Source organism: Alosa sapidissima, chromosome 2 (assembly GCF_018492685.1).
Source record: "Alosa sapidissima isolate fAloSap1 chromosome 2, fAloSap1.pri, whole genome shotgun sequence".
NCBI lineage: Eukaryota > Metazoa > Chordata > Actinopteri > Clupeiformes > Clupeidae > Alosa > Alosa sapidissima.
The window spans coordinates 39,441,848-39,460,104 of record NC_055958.1 but is presented as its reverse complement, the minus strand read 5'-3'; the positions used below and the strand labels follow the sequence as shown (position 1 = coordinate 39,460,104).

The window sequence follows — 18,257 nt, the reverse complement described above, 5'->3', positions numbered from 1 at the left end:
ATGAAATATCATCAGTGATATTCGACCATTATTTTGTGATTTGACAGATTTGAGAAGAGCTCTTTCTCTTTTCTTGCTGATAGTTCATCGTCTGTGCTGAGGATGGAGTTTATTATTTCCATCACCTGACTGAAATAGACACATTGTTTCAATACAGCAATTGTTGTTATTTTGATTAAGATTCCAATCATGGCTAGTTAATTGTTTGGCAAAGGACCTAGTCGGACAGCCTTTTTTCCGCAGGAAGTAGTGTAGCCTACGAACAAGTAGGCCTATACACGTCTATACTATTACCATCATGTATTAATGCACAAACACTTGATTGACAGAAGGGTCACTTTATGTAACAGGTAAAGAACAGTACGTCTTTGTACAGACATTGTATTTACAGTATGTCAAGTCAATAGGTATCAGAATCTCGGGACTTATTGGCAGTACTCAATTTCATTGATGCCCATCCACATTAGTCTCGTTCAATGTTATTTGGTAGAGGGATAACATATACCTTCTCCTTGGATTCAACCATGACACATTTGCGTGCCAATGACTCTGGATGGATGGCATACACTATATTGCACTCAGACACTTCATACACAAAGCTTGATGTAATATTAAGTGTTGTGTCTCTGCACAGCTTCCTTGCAGACTTAACAAGCTCCTTGACCAAAACACAGTGTGTTGCACCAGAAACGACCAAACTCACAATTGTGACTAATGTCCCATTCTGCAACTCTACAACAGAGTTGATTCTTTTCTGAAGGCGGCTGTTTGTTTCAGAGTGATACAGTATTCCATTCACAATGAAACGGTTGTAGTAAGAGGCTTGTTTCACTCTGACACCGAGTAGGTCATCTATTGCAAGCATGTGTAAAACCGAGACATCTGTCTGTACAGATTTTCCATAAACTCTGACATGAGCACTGATTTCAATAGATTTGTCAGTAGAACACTTTCTGCCCTGTAGTTCAGAGAAAAGATCTTTCACATCTTCATTAGCATTTTGCATTACTGTTCCTGCTTTCTCTGTGAGACTCTTCACCCTAAGGTACCTTTTCATTATTTGGACAGGGACATGAGTTGTGCCATTGAAATATGTCAACAGGGTGCCATTAAAAGATTCAAAGGAAAATGTGGATGTGGCCCACAGTGGTCCCCAGTTCCTCACACTTGCAGCCAAGTGTGTCATGAGGTGCACATTAAAAGACATATTAGCTGTGCCATATAACCCCTGAAACTCCCTGCTGAATTTTTTCAATGCCTGCTCAGCTATCACCACCTCGGCCTCTCTGATCCTTTCTTGCAGGAGATGATACACTGCAAAAACCAAAAGGAAAAGATGATTCCAGTATTTTCTGGGGAGGATGCCATTTAAAACAGGCAAAGCATAAAACAAAAGAAATGACCTACACTCAGACGCCTTCCAGAACTTTCTGTCTCGCAAAGATCGTGGTACTCTCGTGATCTCAGTTGGTGGTGAAATTTTTGTGAGCACTTCGTCAATCTGCTCAGTTTGGGTGCCTATGTACCAACCATGCTGGTGGTTTGTGGAATATAACCACAGAGAAACCTAACCACTAACCACTGAGAGAGTCAGCTGTCTTGTGACTCCAAGGCATACACTATGCTGATATTCTGGGACAAAGCCTCGCACCATTTGAAATTTGTCTAATTTCATCAGCTGACTTGGGCCTTTTACTCCCATGATAGGCTGTTGGGGTGTAGCATTCATAGCATTTTTTAAATGCTCAACTTCTGTGCGCAGACGGGGTTCAGGACTTAGATAAGGATATGAGCCTCCACCTCTATGGTAACAGAAGTCACATCCATAAATACCATTAAATTGCTTCTTATTTTGAAGAAGTGGCCTTGCAACTGAATCTGCACTACAAACAAGTGCATGCACTTTTGAAGTGCAACCATCTCCCCAGGTGATCCCATCACTTTCAAGTTCCTGAAGCTGTTTAACAAATGGAACTAAGAGAGTCTGAATGTTGGGCTTGCTCTCTCCAAACCAAAGACAAGGCACGCATATGTTGTTCTTCCTGTCTGTAGGGTTTAGCTCTATGATTTGACACTGAATAGGCCATATTTGGCATCTAGAGCTTTTAAAAACAGGGATACCATCACTGTTCCAGATGAGACTGATATCATCATCAGCTATTTCTCCACTGTCTTTTAGCCTCCTATACTCCCCTCCACATTGCACATCACAAATTGAACCTGGAGTTGATGTATGTCTTTGGAATCTGATGTTGGGATTTTCAAGAATCTCTTTAATTTGCAAAGACAAACTGATCACCAAAAAATATGAACCCTTTTCTAGACTACGTCAGCCATGTCAAATTCTGCCTCACACAGAACACACTGTGTCAAACCACATTCTTTTGTTCCAATATAATTTGAACACTGATGGCAGTAGAAATGGGGCACATACTCGCCATATTGGCCATAGGATTTATAGAAGAGATAAGAGGTTGTTGGTATCAGTGCAGGGAAAAGTTCATGGAAAATCTGTAAAAGATGGTCCAGAGCAATCCCGGTCAGGTTATGCCTCAGGACGTAGGCCATTAGAAGGAGCAAACTTTGACCTTTGGTAATTGGTGCTCCAGGGTACAAAAGGTCATCTCCACCATTTCCATCCTACAAAAATGACACATTGAGATGAGTAAAACATTCAGTACAATGGACAAAAGATTCTCAACAGTACATATTGAACTTTGTCATATCTTGTCAAGTTTCAAATCATTTACAAATGCCCTATCTGAATGACACAGTACGCATTACTTTTGCTCTACTACCCGAGCAAAATCTAAGACATGATTAAAGAATTATTTGTAATATGTTTTTGCTAAATATGATTATGATTATATGAATATTATATGATTCAATATGAACAGCCCTTCTATGCATTAGTTTGGGAGCCCTTGGAACAATTTTTGGATCTTTCCTGGGTTGAGTATTAGTCTCTGTACTCTGATGGGTTTTGATAAATTGTCATCACTGAATCACAGAACTTTAATTTAGAGATATTTGAGGGATTCCTTGTATGTACAGTTAGTTTTGGGGCATCCAACACAATATTTCAATGATTTTGGGTTCAAACATCAGACCATATAGTAAAATGCTTCGTTAATATAGTAAAATGTAGTAAAATGCTTAGTTATCAGTATATGATGAAGATTTCTGAGAAACTTGTACCATGATGCACTCTTTGGACATGGCTTTACAGTATGTCACCCAGAGATCTCAATTCCGTTTTCTCGTAACCTGTTAGGCAACATGGAAGTGGCAGACATGATAATAAAGTCTATGTTATTCTACTCTATTCTATGGGAGAGGAATGATTTTTTTTGATAATGTGTGCATGAAGTCAACATAGCAAATCACTTCTGTAAGGGAAGGCTAATCTCACAAAGATGCACGCTGGCCTGTAAGTAACTGTTATCTTACCTGGGATGGATTTGGGTTGGGTCTCTCAGCCCCTGGCCCTTGCATGGTCTGGTGCTCTCCTATATCAACCACATCGTCCTCAGCAGCTGATCCATTCTGAAGTTAGTAAAAAAGTGTGTAGAAGTTAGTCACTGAATCTAGTGCTATCCTGAGGACGCTGTATGCGAAACGCGTTGTTCGGTAGAACTATCTAAATTTTTGCTATTTATATATATATATATATATATATATATATATATATATATTATTATTATTATTATTATTATTCTATAAGTAGTGTGTCAAATCAATTTGGCTGAAATGTCCATCACCACCATCACCATGACCATGACCACCTTGTGATCCATGCAATAAACAATATCATAAGCACAAAAAGAAATACTTATCATCATAAAGGCTAGCTTACTTCTCTGTCATGATGTTCTAAATTTCTGTCAGGGACTTCAACACCAGTGCTGTAAAGGTAGTGCTTGTATCCTCTTCTGCCTTTTCCCTGAAACAAAAGACAATTTCAGTATAGATAGAGCTTATAAGATGGCGCAGATAGCCCACACTTAACTTGCCTACTAGTTATCAAGCATTTCTGGTAGCTTTCTCCATTGCTTGGCCTGGTACTTGCTATTATCCTATATATCATGCCTACTATTTTGTATTAATATCATTACTACTACTACTACTACTAATGTTCTTTTTTTTTTTCTTTTTCTTTTTCTTCTTCTTCGTATTATTATTATTATTATTATTATTATTATGGTAGAAGTAGTAGGACAACTACTAGGCTAGGATACTACTACTACTAGTACTACTACTACTACTAATAATAATAATAATAATAGGCATGTTATTGTTATCGATTATATAATAATAGTAATAATAATAATAACTAGAAAAGCTTTCCCTGAAGGAAATACAGTGCATGCAAAGTTGTCGCTAGGTTGGTTGCTAGGGTAATCATGCTGGTTGCTAAGTTGGTTGGTAAGTTCACATTTTGGAAGCTGTAGCTAGGGCAGTTGAGGTGGTTGCTAAGGTGTTGCTAGGGAAACTATAGTGATTACTATGCTATAACAGTGGTTGCTATGGTGTTGCTAGGGTAATTATAGTTGTTATTATGCTATAGAAAGCGGTTGCTAGAATGTTGCTAGGGTACTTCAGGTGGTTGCTAGGTTGTTGCTATGGTACTTAAGATGGTTGCTAGGCTGTTCCTAGGGTAATGAAAGTGGTTGCTATGCTATAAAAAGTGTAAATAGGGAAAGTAGCTGAACGTTATTGACATTGGGAGAAATAGAGAGAGAGAGAGAAAGTGAAGGGAAAGAAAGTTGGGATGAGAAGTGAGCTATCCAGTTGAATGGAGAGAGACACAGAAAAGAGGTTCCATTGAAGTTTCTGCAGGCAGTCAGTGAGAGAGCACAGGTGCAGTCGATTACATTCTAATTCCTTAATAGGCTATTATGATGTAATAAGGCCAATGTTAAGTCTATGGAGATTTTTAAGTTTAGTTTTTATCAAAGATTCTTGAGCGGGCTCTGTTCTAGAATCTTTGGTTTTTATTCAATATCTCAAAAAGTAAAAGTTGTAGACATATGAACATTTTGTTCAAGAGCAACATGTCACAGTTTGAACCAAGTTTCTATACTAAGCGGTTCAAGCCAAATTAGGGCCTGGAAGAATAATAACAAAATATAATGATCGAAGTCGGAAGAAGCCAATGGAATAACAATGCGGTGCATTTGCATGCACTGTAATACTACTACTACTACTACTACTAATAATAATATCAATATTAATAATAATAAGCTAACAAAAACATCAATAATTTAAACAAATGATACCGCTTACCTTCTTGTGTCTGTATGCTGTTGTCTTGGTATTTTCTTCTCCTTATCCAATAAGTAGGATTTGTACTTTGATCGTAAAGGTGGCATATTTGAGCAAATATTGTTGACCAGTGCACAGATCAAGATTCAAGGATCAAGACTAATATGAATGGACCCACGGACCCAAGGACCCACAACCAATCAGTGTGCGCAGCTGCATCCAATCAGTTTGTAGAAGTTTGGGCGGCCACACCATGTAGCTAAATACATTGACGATTAATATTTGAAATTCATCAGTCAGACGGGAACAGATTAAGGTTAACTTCAGTTAGCACAATGTATGGGTTGTTTTATTTCGTAGACGGGTCCGTTATTGTAGATAATACATCTATTATTCAGGATGCATATAGAAATGTAGACATTACAGTCAAACGCAAGGAGGACCTCCAGTCCAAGCATGGCTGGATAGAGGTGATTTTGCCTGCTAGACGCAGGCAAGATCCAAAGCCGGTTGCAGCCAAACTGCTCTTCTTGTCAGGTAAGTTCTAAAACACAAATATTCTGGAAATATTCTGAAACAGTCGTTGTAACAGTAATTTACCGGCTACTGTCATGTAAATTAACATAACTGGTTGAAACATAGACAGTATATAAAGTTCATTCAGTGTATGGGTTGAAAGTTGCTAGCCGGCAATGTTAACGTTAGCTAATGCCAGATTGCTAACTATGAAAATAGTGGAAGTTGATGTAACATTAGGCTTGTCATGATGCAAAATGATCTCTTCAAATACAGTTCTGATATCTGACGCATTGATAGGATATATGAGGCAGTTACATTAGGATAAGCTGGGCTTCAAGTACTTTAGTGTGATTATTAACAAGTCCTCCTGTAGAGAACACTCCAACATCAGCTTTTACAGACCCATACTGTTAGAGATGGCTTATCTCCTTGCCTATCAGTTCTAGTGAAAGTTTAGTGGTATTGTGGAATTTGTCCTCGCTGTGGAGCATGTCCGTTTATTGAAAATTCGGATAATTGGTTAAGTCAAAGGAGAAATGTGCAATGTAGAGAGGGATTGACTCCTGCCATATGGTACGTCGTAACTGAAGCGTTCCGTTCGCGTAGCGTCTGCTGCAACAATTAGCTGCCACTTTAATCAATGTAAGTAGCTACACCAGACGTGATAGTGGCGCATACGTTGGAAAAAAAGTCATGGGTTTCTTCAGGTCCCTTTCCACAGATGTATAGAATCAAGCACCTTAATTATCAATGCAGACTGCATGGTGCTTCATTAATAAACCTGTGGAAAGGGACCTGAACCCATGAATAGACCGGTCTTTAAAATGGATTTTACGCGTTGGAAACGGAACGCTTCAGTTACGCGCCTGGTGTAGCTCATACCTAAGGCCATAATGTGTTATTTAGAAATGACTGTGAAATGTGGACATTAAATGGCCAATACTGATAAAATTAATAAAATACAAATGAAGTAAATAACAGTGACATTCCTATCTTGAAATTAATAAAAGGTCACACTGAATTTATATGTTATTTGTTTCCTGTTAGGTTAATTGTGAACCGTAATGTTTGTAATTCTGAATGTAATTGAATGTTCTTGCATTTACAATGAACTCTGTGTATGAAGTAATTAAAAGTAAATAATTGGTCTTCACAGGAAACTACAACGACTTAGTCGAGAAGCGTATTGCTTTCCTCCAGGGAGAGGATTTATGGTCTTCCTTTGGTGAGTCCAGCAAAACGATTTGCCAGGAGAAGAGGGTGATGAAGCAAGGAATGACCGTAAGCTTGATTTATAACAGTAATGGAGCATTGGGAATCTAGTTCACAGATAATAATGCTGTGGCATCATATAATGTGTTTGCCAATGAGAGTTACATTGTGAATTTTTACAGATTTTCCAAGCTGGGTGCACAAATGTTTAGCAGGTTAAGCCAGCAAATATAAATGTAAAATTCTAAATATTACTTAGAAGACAGTGAAACAAGTCAAGTTAGCTTTTTTGTAATTCCAGGCATGTTAAGTCAAGATTCAGTCTCCTGTTACAAATACTATCAGAGTGATGGATGGATGGATGGAGGTGGATTCTTGGAAAGTGTGGTGTAGACGCTATATAAAGAACTGCACTATTAAAGCTCTTTAAAAATTCCGTAAGTTTTCTGATCTCTGTTTATCGAGGTCACCCAGTACTGTTGGTACAAAACAAAATGAAAACAACCTGTTTTGCCTAGCTCAAGTTATTACAACCAGCAGCTTACAAACAGTTGTTTTCGTTGTGTTTCGAACTAACAGTACTTGGTGACTTCGAGAAACGGGGATCTTTCTGAAATCTCGCCAGATTTCCCCTTCAAAGCCTGGTGGTTTGTGTGGAAATTTTCAAAATCATGGAAATCCACAGTTCACGCGAGAGCACAATGGAATTGTCTCTGCGAGACACTCTGACAATGAGCAATCATTGTCAGAGTGTCTCGCAGAGACAATTCCATTGTGCTCTCGCGTGAACTGTGGATTTCCAGGGTAGTATATTGTACCATTTCATTCATGATATTGTACATCATGGAATTATTATTTTTTTACTGTCAGGTAAAGTCATGGAAAAGTAATGGAATTTCACATTTGACTTATAGTGGGAACCCTGGAGGAACATTGAAGTCAGACATGCATGCTAGCGGTGGAAAGGATGAGTAATGGTCCTCATCCAATCAGAAAAGAAATTAAGTCAAATCAGATCTAGCTGTTGTGAAATGACGTTCATATATGTGCTATTTTCCGACACAATGTGATACTTATTCTTTGTGTCATAATGTGATACTGACCCTTTTTATACTGCATCCTTGTTTTAGAGCTGCCAGAACTGGTGTCATCACTGAAAGCAGTCATAAACAAAATGGCAGATTCATCTATTTCCTCCAGCCAAAGTGACTCACCACGCACTAGCAGTGACACTGGCAGTGACGACATGGTATGTCCTTAAACCGATCCCTCATCAGCATTGTGCAGGCCCTCCAGGATTTGGTGATCTTGTATGTTCACCAATTCATGCAAATTCAGGGATTTTGCTGCATTTGCGGGTTGTTACTTACTTACTGCCCTTTATGCCTCCTGGCAGCTATTATTTGAGGGTTGTAATATTAAATAAATGTGAAATCTTACACTGCAGAAACGGCTTATCTAACCAAGTGTTATTCATTTTCAAAAGTAAAAACAATGTAGTTATGTATCTTGAATATGTATGTATGTAGTTAGGTATTGTTTTCAGTATAAAAGACTAACCGAGGGCTTTATTGTAAAATCATTTGACTTATTTCAATAGGAGTTTGATTATCGTTATGCAAAAAAGCAAATTTGCCTACCAGTGTGCTAAGCAAATTTGGCTGGCAGAAATCAGTACAATTCTTAAAAGTCAAAATGATATTACGAAAAAGGACGACGTAAGTGTGTTTATAGTGAAAACAATACCAACTAGCTTTTTATTATCTGCTGTGTAGAATTTCTGACTTATTTGCCAATTCTTTCTTATGATTGGGTTCAATGACCTACAAATCATACAAGATGCTGGTATTACTGATTGTGTTAAAACACTTGAAGCCAAGACAGGTGCCAACTTGCCCTATAGATAAGTGTTTGTAATGTACCTTTTTTCTTAATCTGCTTGTGGGTTTTCACAGATATCATTGGGCACCTCGTCAGTGCAAGTGGCAAAACGTCTGTATCAGAGGCTGAGTGGGAGGAGGATGTCCCTCTTCACACAGGAACTGGCCACATTGGTGTTTGGGAGGGAAACTTTGGCTAAGGCAACCCTCACAGGCAAAGGGAAAAAGGGCGAGCTGAAGGAGCAGCTTGACCCAGAAAAAACCAACGCAATTATAGGTACAGTAATGTCATAATTATGAATGCAAATCCATAGTCATGATTAGTGTTGGGCAAGTTACTTTAAAAAGGTAGTTACAGTTACTACTTCTACTACTACTACTACTACAGTTACTACTACTACTACTACTACTACTTCTTCTTCCAAAAAGTAACAAAATTAGATACTCAGTTACAAATTAGAAAAGTAACTAGTTACTTCCGAAAGTAACGTTTGCGTTACTTTCAAGTAAATTTTTACATGCTCAAATGTGACCCCACCTCCACCCCTCTTTAACGGAACTTAAAATACACGTGCATTGTGCATGTTGAAGTATTTATGATAAATCTGAATATTATAATGAAAAAGACACTTAATACAATATATTATTGACAGAAACAATGTACACAAAACTGTTAATGTGGGACAAATAGCCTTCAATCAAATTCCATGTATGTAGATATTATGTTTATAGTGTATCGATACTATAACACAATACATTTTTTGGAACTTTTAATATTTATTGCCCCTCAAGTATATTGGGCGTCTAGTTCGAAAACGTCTTTCTACACGGTAGGGCTACCCTTCCTCTGTCCTCTGACCTTCTCTCCCTCTGGCCAGTATTTTGGCAATAGTGCCCTGAGTCCGACGCAACCAGATAGCCTAATGGCATATCCTCCACTACATAGCCTACCTGGCTACTAGTTTGTTCAGTTCGGTCTGAGACAAAACGGGTGGTGGGGCCTTAAAATCAAGCTTCAGATGCTTAGGTTTTGTGGCACTGTCTCCTCCATCGGTGGTCTTGGCCACTAATTTTGTGGATTCATGCAACGTAGAAAGATTTTTGAGTATGTTTGAATTATGCTACTTTACACCGACATGGATAGGTACTTTTGCCTAGGGCATAATGTGCATTTCACGATTACATTTGTTCCTTTTCATTTCTTGGAGAGGAAAGTAGGCTGATGGCTAGACTTTAATTTAGAGAAGTCTACTTTTGGATTATTTGAGCTCGCCATAGCCTAGCTCGTTGTGTGTCCAAATATGCGTGCTTTCGAACACCCGCCCAACTCTACCACTGATTGGCTTACCATGACATTTTACTCAACCTCAGCCAATTGTCAGCATTTATATACTTGTCTCGTGCACTCATAGACACTACTGCCCACGAACCAAGGAATAACAGTTAAAGCTGCAGTTGGCAAGTCTGACAGATTGAGGGGACTTAGCCAAAATGTTGAATGTTTACAACTCTCATGCCCCTCCCCCACTACCACGAGCACCCTCTCATCAAGTTTGTGCTCGTCAGTGCGCACCAGACTGTGATTGACAGTCAGATCTCACACAGCCCTGCTCTGATTGGACCAGAAGAACCGGGAGCTGTGGATTTTTGCAAAACAAATAACAAATATCTAGGTGGAGGTAGAATATTTTTTTTTTTTTAAACCGGCTGTTTTATGTTCTGTCAGAGTATAGTGTCTGTTTCAGGTATATGATGAAACAAATCTTGCCAACTGCAACTTCAAAGTCCTAACTCAGAGATATATAGTTTCAATAATAGTAACGTGCCTCATTTTTTGCCAGTAACGGTAACGGCGTTATTAAGATGGGAAGAGTAATCAATTAGATTACTCGTTACTGAAAAAAGTAACGCTGTTACACTTAAAAGCCGTTACTCCTAACACTGGTCATGACTAATTGACAACTCCATTATTATCAAGGATTGTATTTCCATATTATTTCATTAATTCATGCCCATGTCTCTTTACTGTTTTCACAGATGCAGTGAGGGAGCGATTCCCCAACACAGAGGTGCCTGAAATTCGTGCCCTTCTACAGAGGAAGTGTAGCAATGAAAGCCACAAGGCCGTATCCACCTGTAATAATCAGAGTTAGATGTTGTTTAGTTAGAGGTGCTTTTGTATAGGTGGAAGCAGAAACCCGAGCTCTGGAGTAATTGCTTTCACTTCCCACAAACTCGGTTCACATTGCCTATGGTTTAGACACATGCAAATCCTCTCTCTCTCTGTCTTTCTTTATTTCTGTCTTTCTCTCTCTTTCTCTGTTTCTTTCTCTCTCGATCTGTCTTTCACTTTAGAGGATGGTTTATGATTTGAATGCCAGGCTTAATTTTTCTTGTGAGTTGTCAATTTTGTGATCTATAGCACAGAGTGGTGTGTAATTATGTGTCTGTTATTGTTGTGTATTGTATTATCATTCATGAGATCATGATTATCATCGTCCTTTGTTTGAATTATGTATCTTTGTCATGTTTGTGTAATAAAGTTCCCTTTCTGAAATGAAATTTGTAATGTGTTGATGTAATACACGTGAAATTAATTGTAATATAATACACTTCAAGTATAATAGCAACATGTATGCCTAAGTAGAACAAAATGAGAATAAAAGTACAGATGAAATGTACTTCAAACACATTTATTTTATAGAGAATAACATACTAACAGTGCACTAAAAGTATGTGTCTATGATGTTTAGCTTGTAATTGAACTTCACTTTAATTGCATTATCATTGCCATAGTGTGACACTTTAAAAGCACTAAATACAGTAAGGAAGTGCATTTTTAGATTACCTGAAATGTAAAAGAAGCATACTAAAGTTAAATAGTTTATAGTCATTAAAAGTATAATAACAGTATGTGCATAGTTCACTTAAACTCAACTGTAAGTTGTGCCACAATGCCCTTAAAAGTGTATTTCTATTAGAATGGTAATACAATGTCATTGTACTGTAAGTGTGCTTAATTGCTCATGCATCTGGATTTTCATTAGTGTACTTTAGTGCCCTTGAAGTGTGAGAAAGTTGTTCCATTTTAGCACACTAATTACACTGAAAGTGTAGTAAAGTTGAACTTAATACATAATTCAATACACTTAACTAAACTTGGATTTTACGAAAAAAGTACAAACTGCACTTAGTACACTTTCAAAAAGTATACTTTTAATAGTTTTTTTTTTTACCTGGGATAGTAGAGATGAGCCTCCACACAATAGTCTCTGTTCTATTCATGGGTGTAACTTTGCTAATACATGCATGTGTATGTAACCCTGTTGAAAATGTATACATTAATATAAGATTTAAATACATAATTTCATAGTTAATAAATAGTATGTAAGGTTGGAAAGTTAAGATTCATTGACCAGCAATGATGTTATGAGTTTGCTCATTAAGAGAAATGCATATTGGGTAATGTTCATGTTTACTGAAAATAGCATTTAAAATGTTACATATTTGTTGTTTAATAATATGTTAAAATGCTTTAAAAATGCCTGTAAGAATAGAAAGAGAGTTACACAAATGTTTTGTGAATTTATTTTATTTCTGAAAGTTTTGTGAATGAGCCAATCACATTCAAGTTCAAAGGACAAGGAAGTGAGTGGTGCGGGAGAGAAACGTGAAGACAACGTGAAATGGAGTTGGGAGAAAGCACGAGAGAGTACGAGTCGAGAAGCATGTTTGTGGATAGAGAACTGTTTATGTAATGCACCAGTTTAGTAAGTGTTCAACCAGAACTCTTATACAAAGCGTAAATGGTGATAGTTTATGTCCGGTTGAGTGGACGACTCAGCACACACAGACAGAAAGAAGTTTAAGCTAGCTGCTGACTTAGTGGCTAGTGCTTTGCATGGACTTTGCTAACAAGCTAGCAACCAGTGACCTTGACTAGTAAAGCCTGTGTGAAACTGCAAGAAAAACGACAAAGACCCGACGGAGCCGGATAGCGTTGCCGAGTGGTGGACTTTGCGAGGTCGTCAGCTGCATGAATCTTCTCTTCAACTGTCTCATCTTCATTGTGAATCTTCTCGTCATATCTCCTGCTGCTACTGCTGATCCTGCGCGCGTGAGGCTACATTCCCATTGAGTAAAGGTACCATTTTTCTTTTGTTTTTGCCTTCGTGGTGAAGCAGCCATTTTGTTTAAGGCTACAACGCACCCGAGCTGCATTCAGGCCTGCATCACTTGAACATTTGAAGGGTATTTACAATTAGACTAGGTTATTGCCGGCTATTTTATTTTCTTGGGCCCTTAGGTTTTCAATGTGAAAGTGTTTGCATTTATGATTTGAAAAGTGATTTTGAAAAGACACATTTAAATACTTACCTACTTTTTCTAAGTAAATCTTTTATACTTTTTATAAAACAGTTGTGGTGAATGACTATTTTGATATTTTAAGTTAATTAAGAAAAAGAGTAATTTTGGTTAAAAAGTGAAAGTGTTTAAAGGATAAAGGTAAGTCCAAGACATTTAATTGTATGTTAAAGTGTACATATTAAGGCTTAAATAGTGATTTAAAGGGAAAGAGTAATTCATATAATAAGTTAGTAATTACACACACACAAGTTAAACACCGATTGCACACTGATGACGTTTATTAGTGAAACCCCACTTATTTGATTGATAGTATAGTTAAAGAATTCAGGATAGCCACCTCTCACTATAACCAAACACGCTAGAGAGGCGCTACATGTATGATCAATTTATTGCCTAATGCAGTGGTCCCCTAACTGTGGCCTGCGGGCTGGATACGGATATTTTCCTATTTAATACCTTATTCAGCGTATTGTTTTATTATTATTATTTGTTGTATTATGTCTTTCCATTTATATATTTTTGTCCAATGTATTATTATGACCGCCGCGCAGCGAAGCGGCAGTCATATAGGTTTAGTCAGATTTTTTTTTTCTTTTTCGCATGCCCAAATTTCCGTCAATGAGTCCCAGGACACTGAAAGACCGGGGTACACGAAACTTGGTGGGCATGTAACCCCACATGGATAGCATGGAACCATCGTTTTTCGTTTTGATCTGTAACCCCCCCGCTTGACTGGACCCCCCGAAAGGAGGGTAGGGCAGACACAGTTTTCTGTGAATATCTCGAAAACCGTGGGGTTTAGGAGGACCATTTTTTTTTGTATGTTGATCTCAAGGGGCCATGTCAACCCATTCCATAACCACTCATTTCATGTATAGCGCCACCTAGTTAAACACAAAAAAGTAAAAATGAGGTGTTGTAATTGAAGGTATCTGTGACCTAACATAGTCAAAACTGCACAAAATTGGAAGTGTATGATCATTATGACACCCTCTGTATGCACGCCAAGTTTTGTGGAATTCCGTTCATGGGGGGCCACACAATAAATTAATTTATGTTACTATACACCAACTGGCCTGTAGGTGGCCGGAGACAGTTTTCTGTGAATATCTCGAGAACCGTAGGGCCTAGGAGGTCCATCTTTTTTATGTATGATGGTCTGAAGGGGGCATGTCAACCCATCCCATTACCACTTATTTCATGTATAGCGCCACCTAGTTAAAAATTAAAAAGCAAAAAATGTGGTGTTTTCATCACAATATCTCTGGCTGACAAGGTCAAAACTGCACGAAATTAAAAGTGTAGGATCATTATGACACCCTCCGAATGCATGCCAAGTTTTGTGTACTTTCGTTCATGGGGGGCCTTACAATAAAATAATTTATGTGTACATTTAGTGATGTACACCAACAAGGATTCCCGGGACACTGAAAGACCGGGGTACACGAAACTTGGTGGGCATGTACCCCCACATGGATAGCATGGAACCGTCATTTTTCGTTTTGATCTGTAGCCCCCCCGCTGGACTGGACCCCCCGAAAGGAGGGTAGGGCAGACACAGTTCTCTGTGAATATCTTGAGAACTGTAGGGCCTAGGATGACCATTTTTTTCCGTATGTTTGCCTCCAGGGGTTCATTTCTCAGAATTATTAACAGGCAAGATGGAGGTGGGGTTGTATAAAATGAATTTTACATGTGAAATCTATGAACTAATCATGTTTTGGTACTTGTTGTCTAGCAGATACCAGTAAGAATTGAGTGTGGATAATGCAATTTAGTGAGACAGTTAGAATCATATAGGCCTTTCAGCGTGATTTCTTTTTGTGGAAAAAATGTGCTGGACTGGGCGGCGGTCATATTTTGTACCGCTCTGCGGTACATCTAGTTATTGATTTGAATTTAGACAAAAAAAAAAATGTTGTTTAATGTCATGTAAATAAAGCACTCTTGATTTACAGTAACCTTATTAAGAGCCTATATGCAGTGAAAACAAAAACAGTCATTATTTACCGTTACCAGCAGAGGGCGCATGCAGATTCACTGTTGCCTGGACACCTACAGATTTATTTCCTCCATGAATTTGGCTCATAGACCAACATCACCTGATGTACTAAAAATGTTTTTTTGTGAGAGTTAAAGTGTAAATTGCAGGTTAACCAACTTTTCAGATAAATGAAGGGAAATGAAGCAAGAAAGTAGTGAGTACTGATTTATCTTGAAAATGTCAACTTTAAATACAATAGGACAAATTTACAGTTATTTTAATAGCTGCATTTATGAACATTCCAGGAAACATTCCAGACACAATGATGACCTCATAAGAGGGAGTCCAGCAAAGTTAGTCAATTAAAACATATGGGATAAGGGATCATACAGTAGTTTATTTTACACTGATGAGGCCAAAAACATGACTACATTCCAGTATGTCATGCTAGAGTCTACTACCTGCCTGACACAAAATCCTGATAATATTTTTTCTTTACTGGCAACCATTATTGATCTTAAAATGTGATGAAGAGGATATGGGTAAGTAGCAATGCTTGTAAATGCCAGTTGTGTCACTTGCCATCACATATAGGCCATTGTATAGCCTAAACTAAGGGACTGTTCGTTATTTATTTAAGGGGCTACTTAGACTGAGGCTCTAACACCATTGTCAAGTTTGCAAACGACACTGTGGCCATTGGTCTCATTAGCAACAATGATGAGACGGCCTATAGGGAGGAGGTACATGACCGAAAAGCACTGCAGAGGGTGGTGAAAACTGCCCAACGCATCACCGCTTTCTCACTCCCCTCCATCGAGGCCATCCAGGGCAAGTGATGCTTGCGTAAGGCATCATCAAAGACTGTTCTCACCCCATCCACAGACTGTTCACCCCACTCATTACAGGTCTATCTGCATCCGTACCAACAGGCTTCAAGTGGCTTATTGCTTTTCTAAAACTGCTGCTATAAATACCTGGCAAAGTTTCATAAAGTAAAGGCAAAGTAACGAGAAATGTAAAGATTTATTCATAGTCATTCATTCATGGTCATTCTTCCACCAAGAAATATATTTCCTCTATCTGAATGGTTGCCAAGCCACGTCGAGACAACGGCATCTAACGTGATTCAGCCAATCACAATCAAGGACTGGAACTATCAGTTTTGGAATTATTTACAAATTATAAATATATATATTTAAAAGAAATGTACATACAGTAATTACACTTATATATAGCCATATTCTACTGCTCTTCACTGCTATGGGCTTCTACTGCTATCCATCCTGCAAATATACATATTCTTACTACTCTTATAATGTTAGTGTATCTGCACTACAATGGCACTGTTACCACACTGCACATAGCTGTACAAACTGCACATATCTGTCTATATGGTTCATACTGAATATCCATATTTATTCTGTTTTTCTCTTAATATATTCTGTTAATACACGACTATTACTATATATTGTCACTGCTACTACATTGCACATATATATAGACAACATTTACCAAACGGTGTTGCATATAATTGCAAGCAAGCAAAAGGAAGTGAAGAGAAAAAAGAGAGAGGAAGTGTGTGGAGGAAATCTGTGGTTGTCTTGACGATCACTATAGCGTGCTCTGTTTCTGTTCGCTCAGAGTGCAAAATGGCATCTGGGAACACACATGAAGGTGTGAACAATGGTATGTTTTTATGTGTGTGTGTGTGTGTGTGTGTGTGTGTGTATGCAAGTGTGTGTATATGTGTGTGCTCTACGTGTGTGCGTGCATGATTGTTTATGTGTGTGTGTGGGTGTTTAATTGCATAATGTTTCTTTGCGTGTGTGTGTATGTAAGTGTGTGTATATGTGTGTGCTCTACGTGTGCGTGCATGATTGTTTATGTGCGTGTGTGTGTATGTAAGTGTGTGTATATGTGTGTGCTCTACGTGTGTGCGTGCATGATTGTTTATGTGTGTGTGTGTGTGTGTGTTTAATTGCATATATGTTTCTTTGCATGTGTGTGTGTTTGTATGCAAGTCTGTATGTGTGTGCTCTACGTGTGTGCATGCATGAATGTGTATGTGTGTGTGTGCGTGTGTGCATGTGAATGTGTGTTCAAAACATTAAGACCATGGTCTTTCCTCTCACAGGTTTTGAACTAAAGAGCACAGATGAAATTATCACCTTGTCTCCTGGTGATGTTGCCACACTGCCCTGTCACCTCTCTCCTAAGGCCAATGCTCTCCACATGGAGATCAGGTGGTTTAAAGGGACACAATGTATTTTCCTGAGCAGAAATGGTCAGGAGACAGAGGGGCCAGGCTATAAGGGCAAAGTGAGCGTGAACACCAAGGCGCTGCTGGTAGGAGACGTGTCTCTCAAGATGAAAAGGACACGAGAGACTGATATGGGACCATACACATGCCAGGTCATCAGCGGAGAACACAAGGCCTCGGCAAGAGTACAGTTGGTTTACCGTAAGTGTCTGTCTCTGTGCTGTAATTAATTTAGGTTGCATAGGATATTTTAATGAGGAGAGTTCCATGTTTGCTGTATGAGCAAAATATGTACCATATTCAATCAATTACATTATGTATTATTAAAGGTGCAGACAGGGATGACACATGAAGTCACATTACGTTGTGTTTATGTTCATGTTATATTTAAATTTATAACGAGACGCTTTTGTGCAAAAAATACTTGCATTGTATTTTAACGAAGGACCAAATGAAGAACACCAGAGGTAGCTCACCCCTACCTTCAGAATTCACAGAGAAGATCCACACAGGGTTTCGTTCTTGTTTGGGGGACAGGCTGCACTTTACAGTTTTTGTAGCCTAGGCTGCCTACAGTGTACTCATGGAGCCGCCAGCTAGCGATCGTGAGGAGGTGGTTGGTAAATGTAACAAACAAATGTTATGGGCTTGAAATCGTCTAAAATCCCTGATTGCACCTTTAATGTCCAAATATCTGCCCCTCAAACAGTTTTCTTTGTTACGCAAATGTATCACAAGTTTTTATATCTGACTCTGGTTTCTCTAG

The 18,257-nt window shown here is 38.4% G+C and overlaps 1 protein-coding gene and 2 long non-coding RNA genes across 3 annotated transcripts in view; 2 read left to right on the top strand and 1 right to left on the bottom strand.

Moving 5' to 3' along the window:
• Window positions 1-2,340: 2,340 nt before the first annotated feature.
• LOC121692382 lies at window positions 2,341-5,502 on the bottom strand. Its single transcript, XR_006025256.1, has 4 exons — window positions 5,287-5,502; window positions 3,857-3,943; window positions 3,451-3,546; window positions 2,341-2,640 (listed from the first exon to the last, which is right to left on the bottom strand). It is a non-coding gene; the product is annotated as an uncharacterized LOC121692382 (long non-coding RNA).
• Window positions 5,503-5,674: 172 nt separating this feature from the next.
• LOC121692156 lies at window positions 5,675-7,727 on the top strand. The gene is made up of 3 exons (XR_006025235.1): window positions 5,675-5,802; window positions 6,941-7,065; window positions 7,298-7,727. It is a non-coding gene; the product is annotated as an uncharacterized LOC121692156 (long non-coding RNA).
• Window positions 7,728-16,644: 8,917 nt separating this feature from the next.
• The window catches only part of LOC121690142 (histone-lysine N-methyltransferase, H3 lysine-79 specific-like), a 33,827-nt gene continuing 32,214 nt past the window's right edge, over window positions 16,645-18,257 (top strand). Inside the window, exons 1-2 of the mRNA XM_042070555.1 lie at window positions 16,645-16,917; window positions 17,366-17,692. Coding sequence (XP_041926489.1) covers window positions 16,881-16,917; window positions 17,366-17,692 — 364 coding nt within the window. The 5' untranslated portion in view covers window positions 16,645-16,880. The remainder of the gene's footprint in view (window positions 16,918-17,365; window positions 17,693-18,257) is intronic.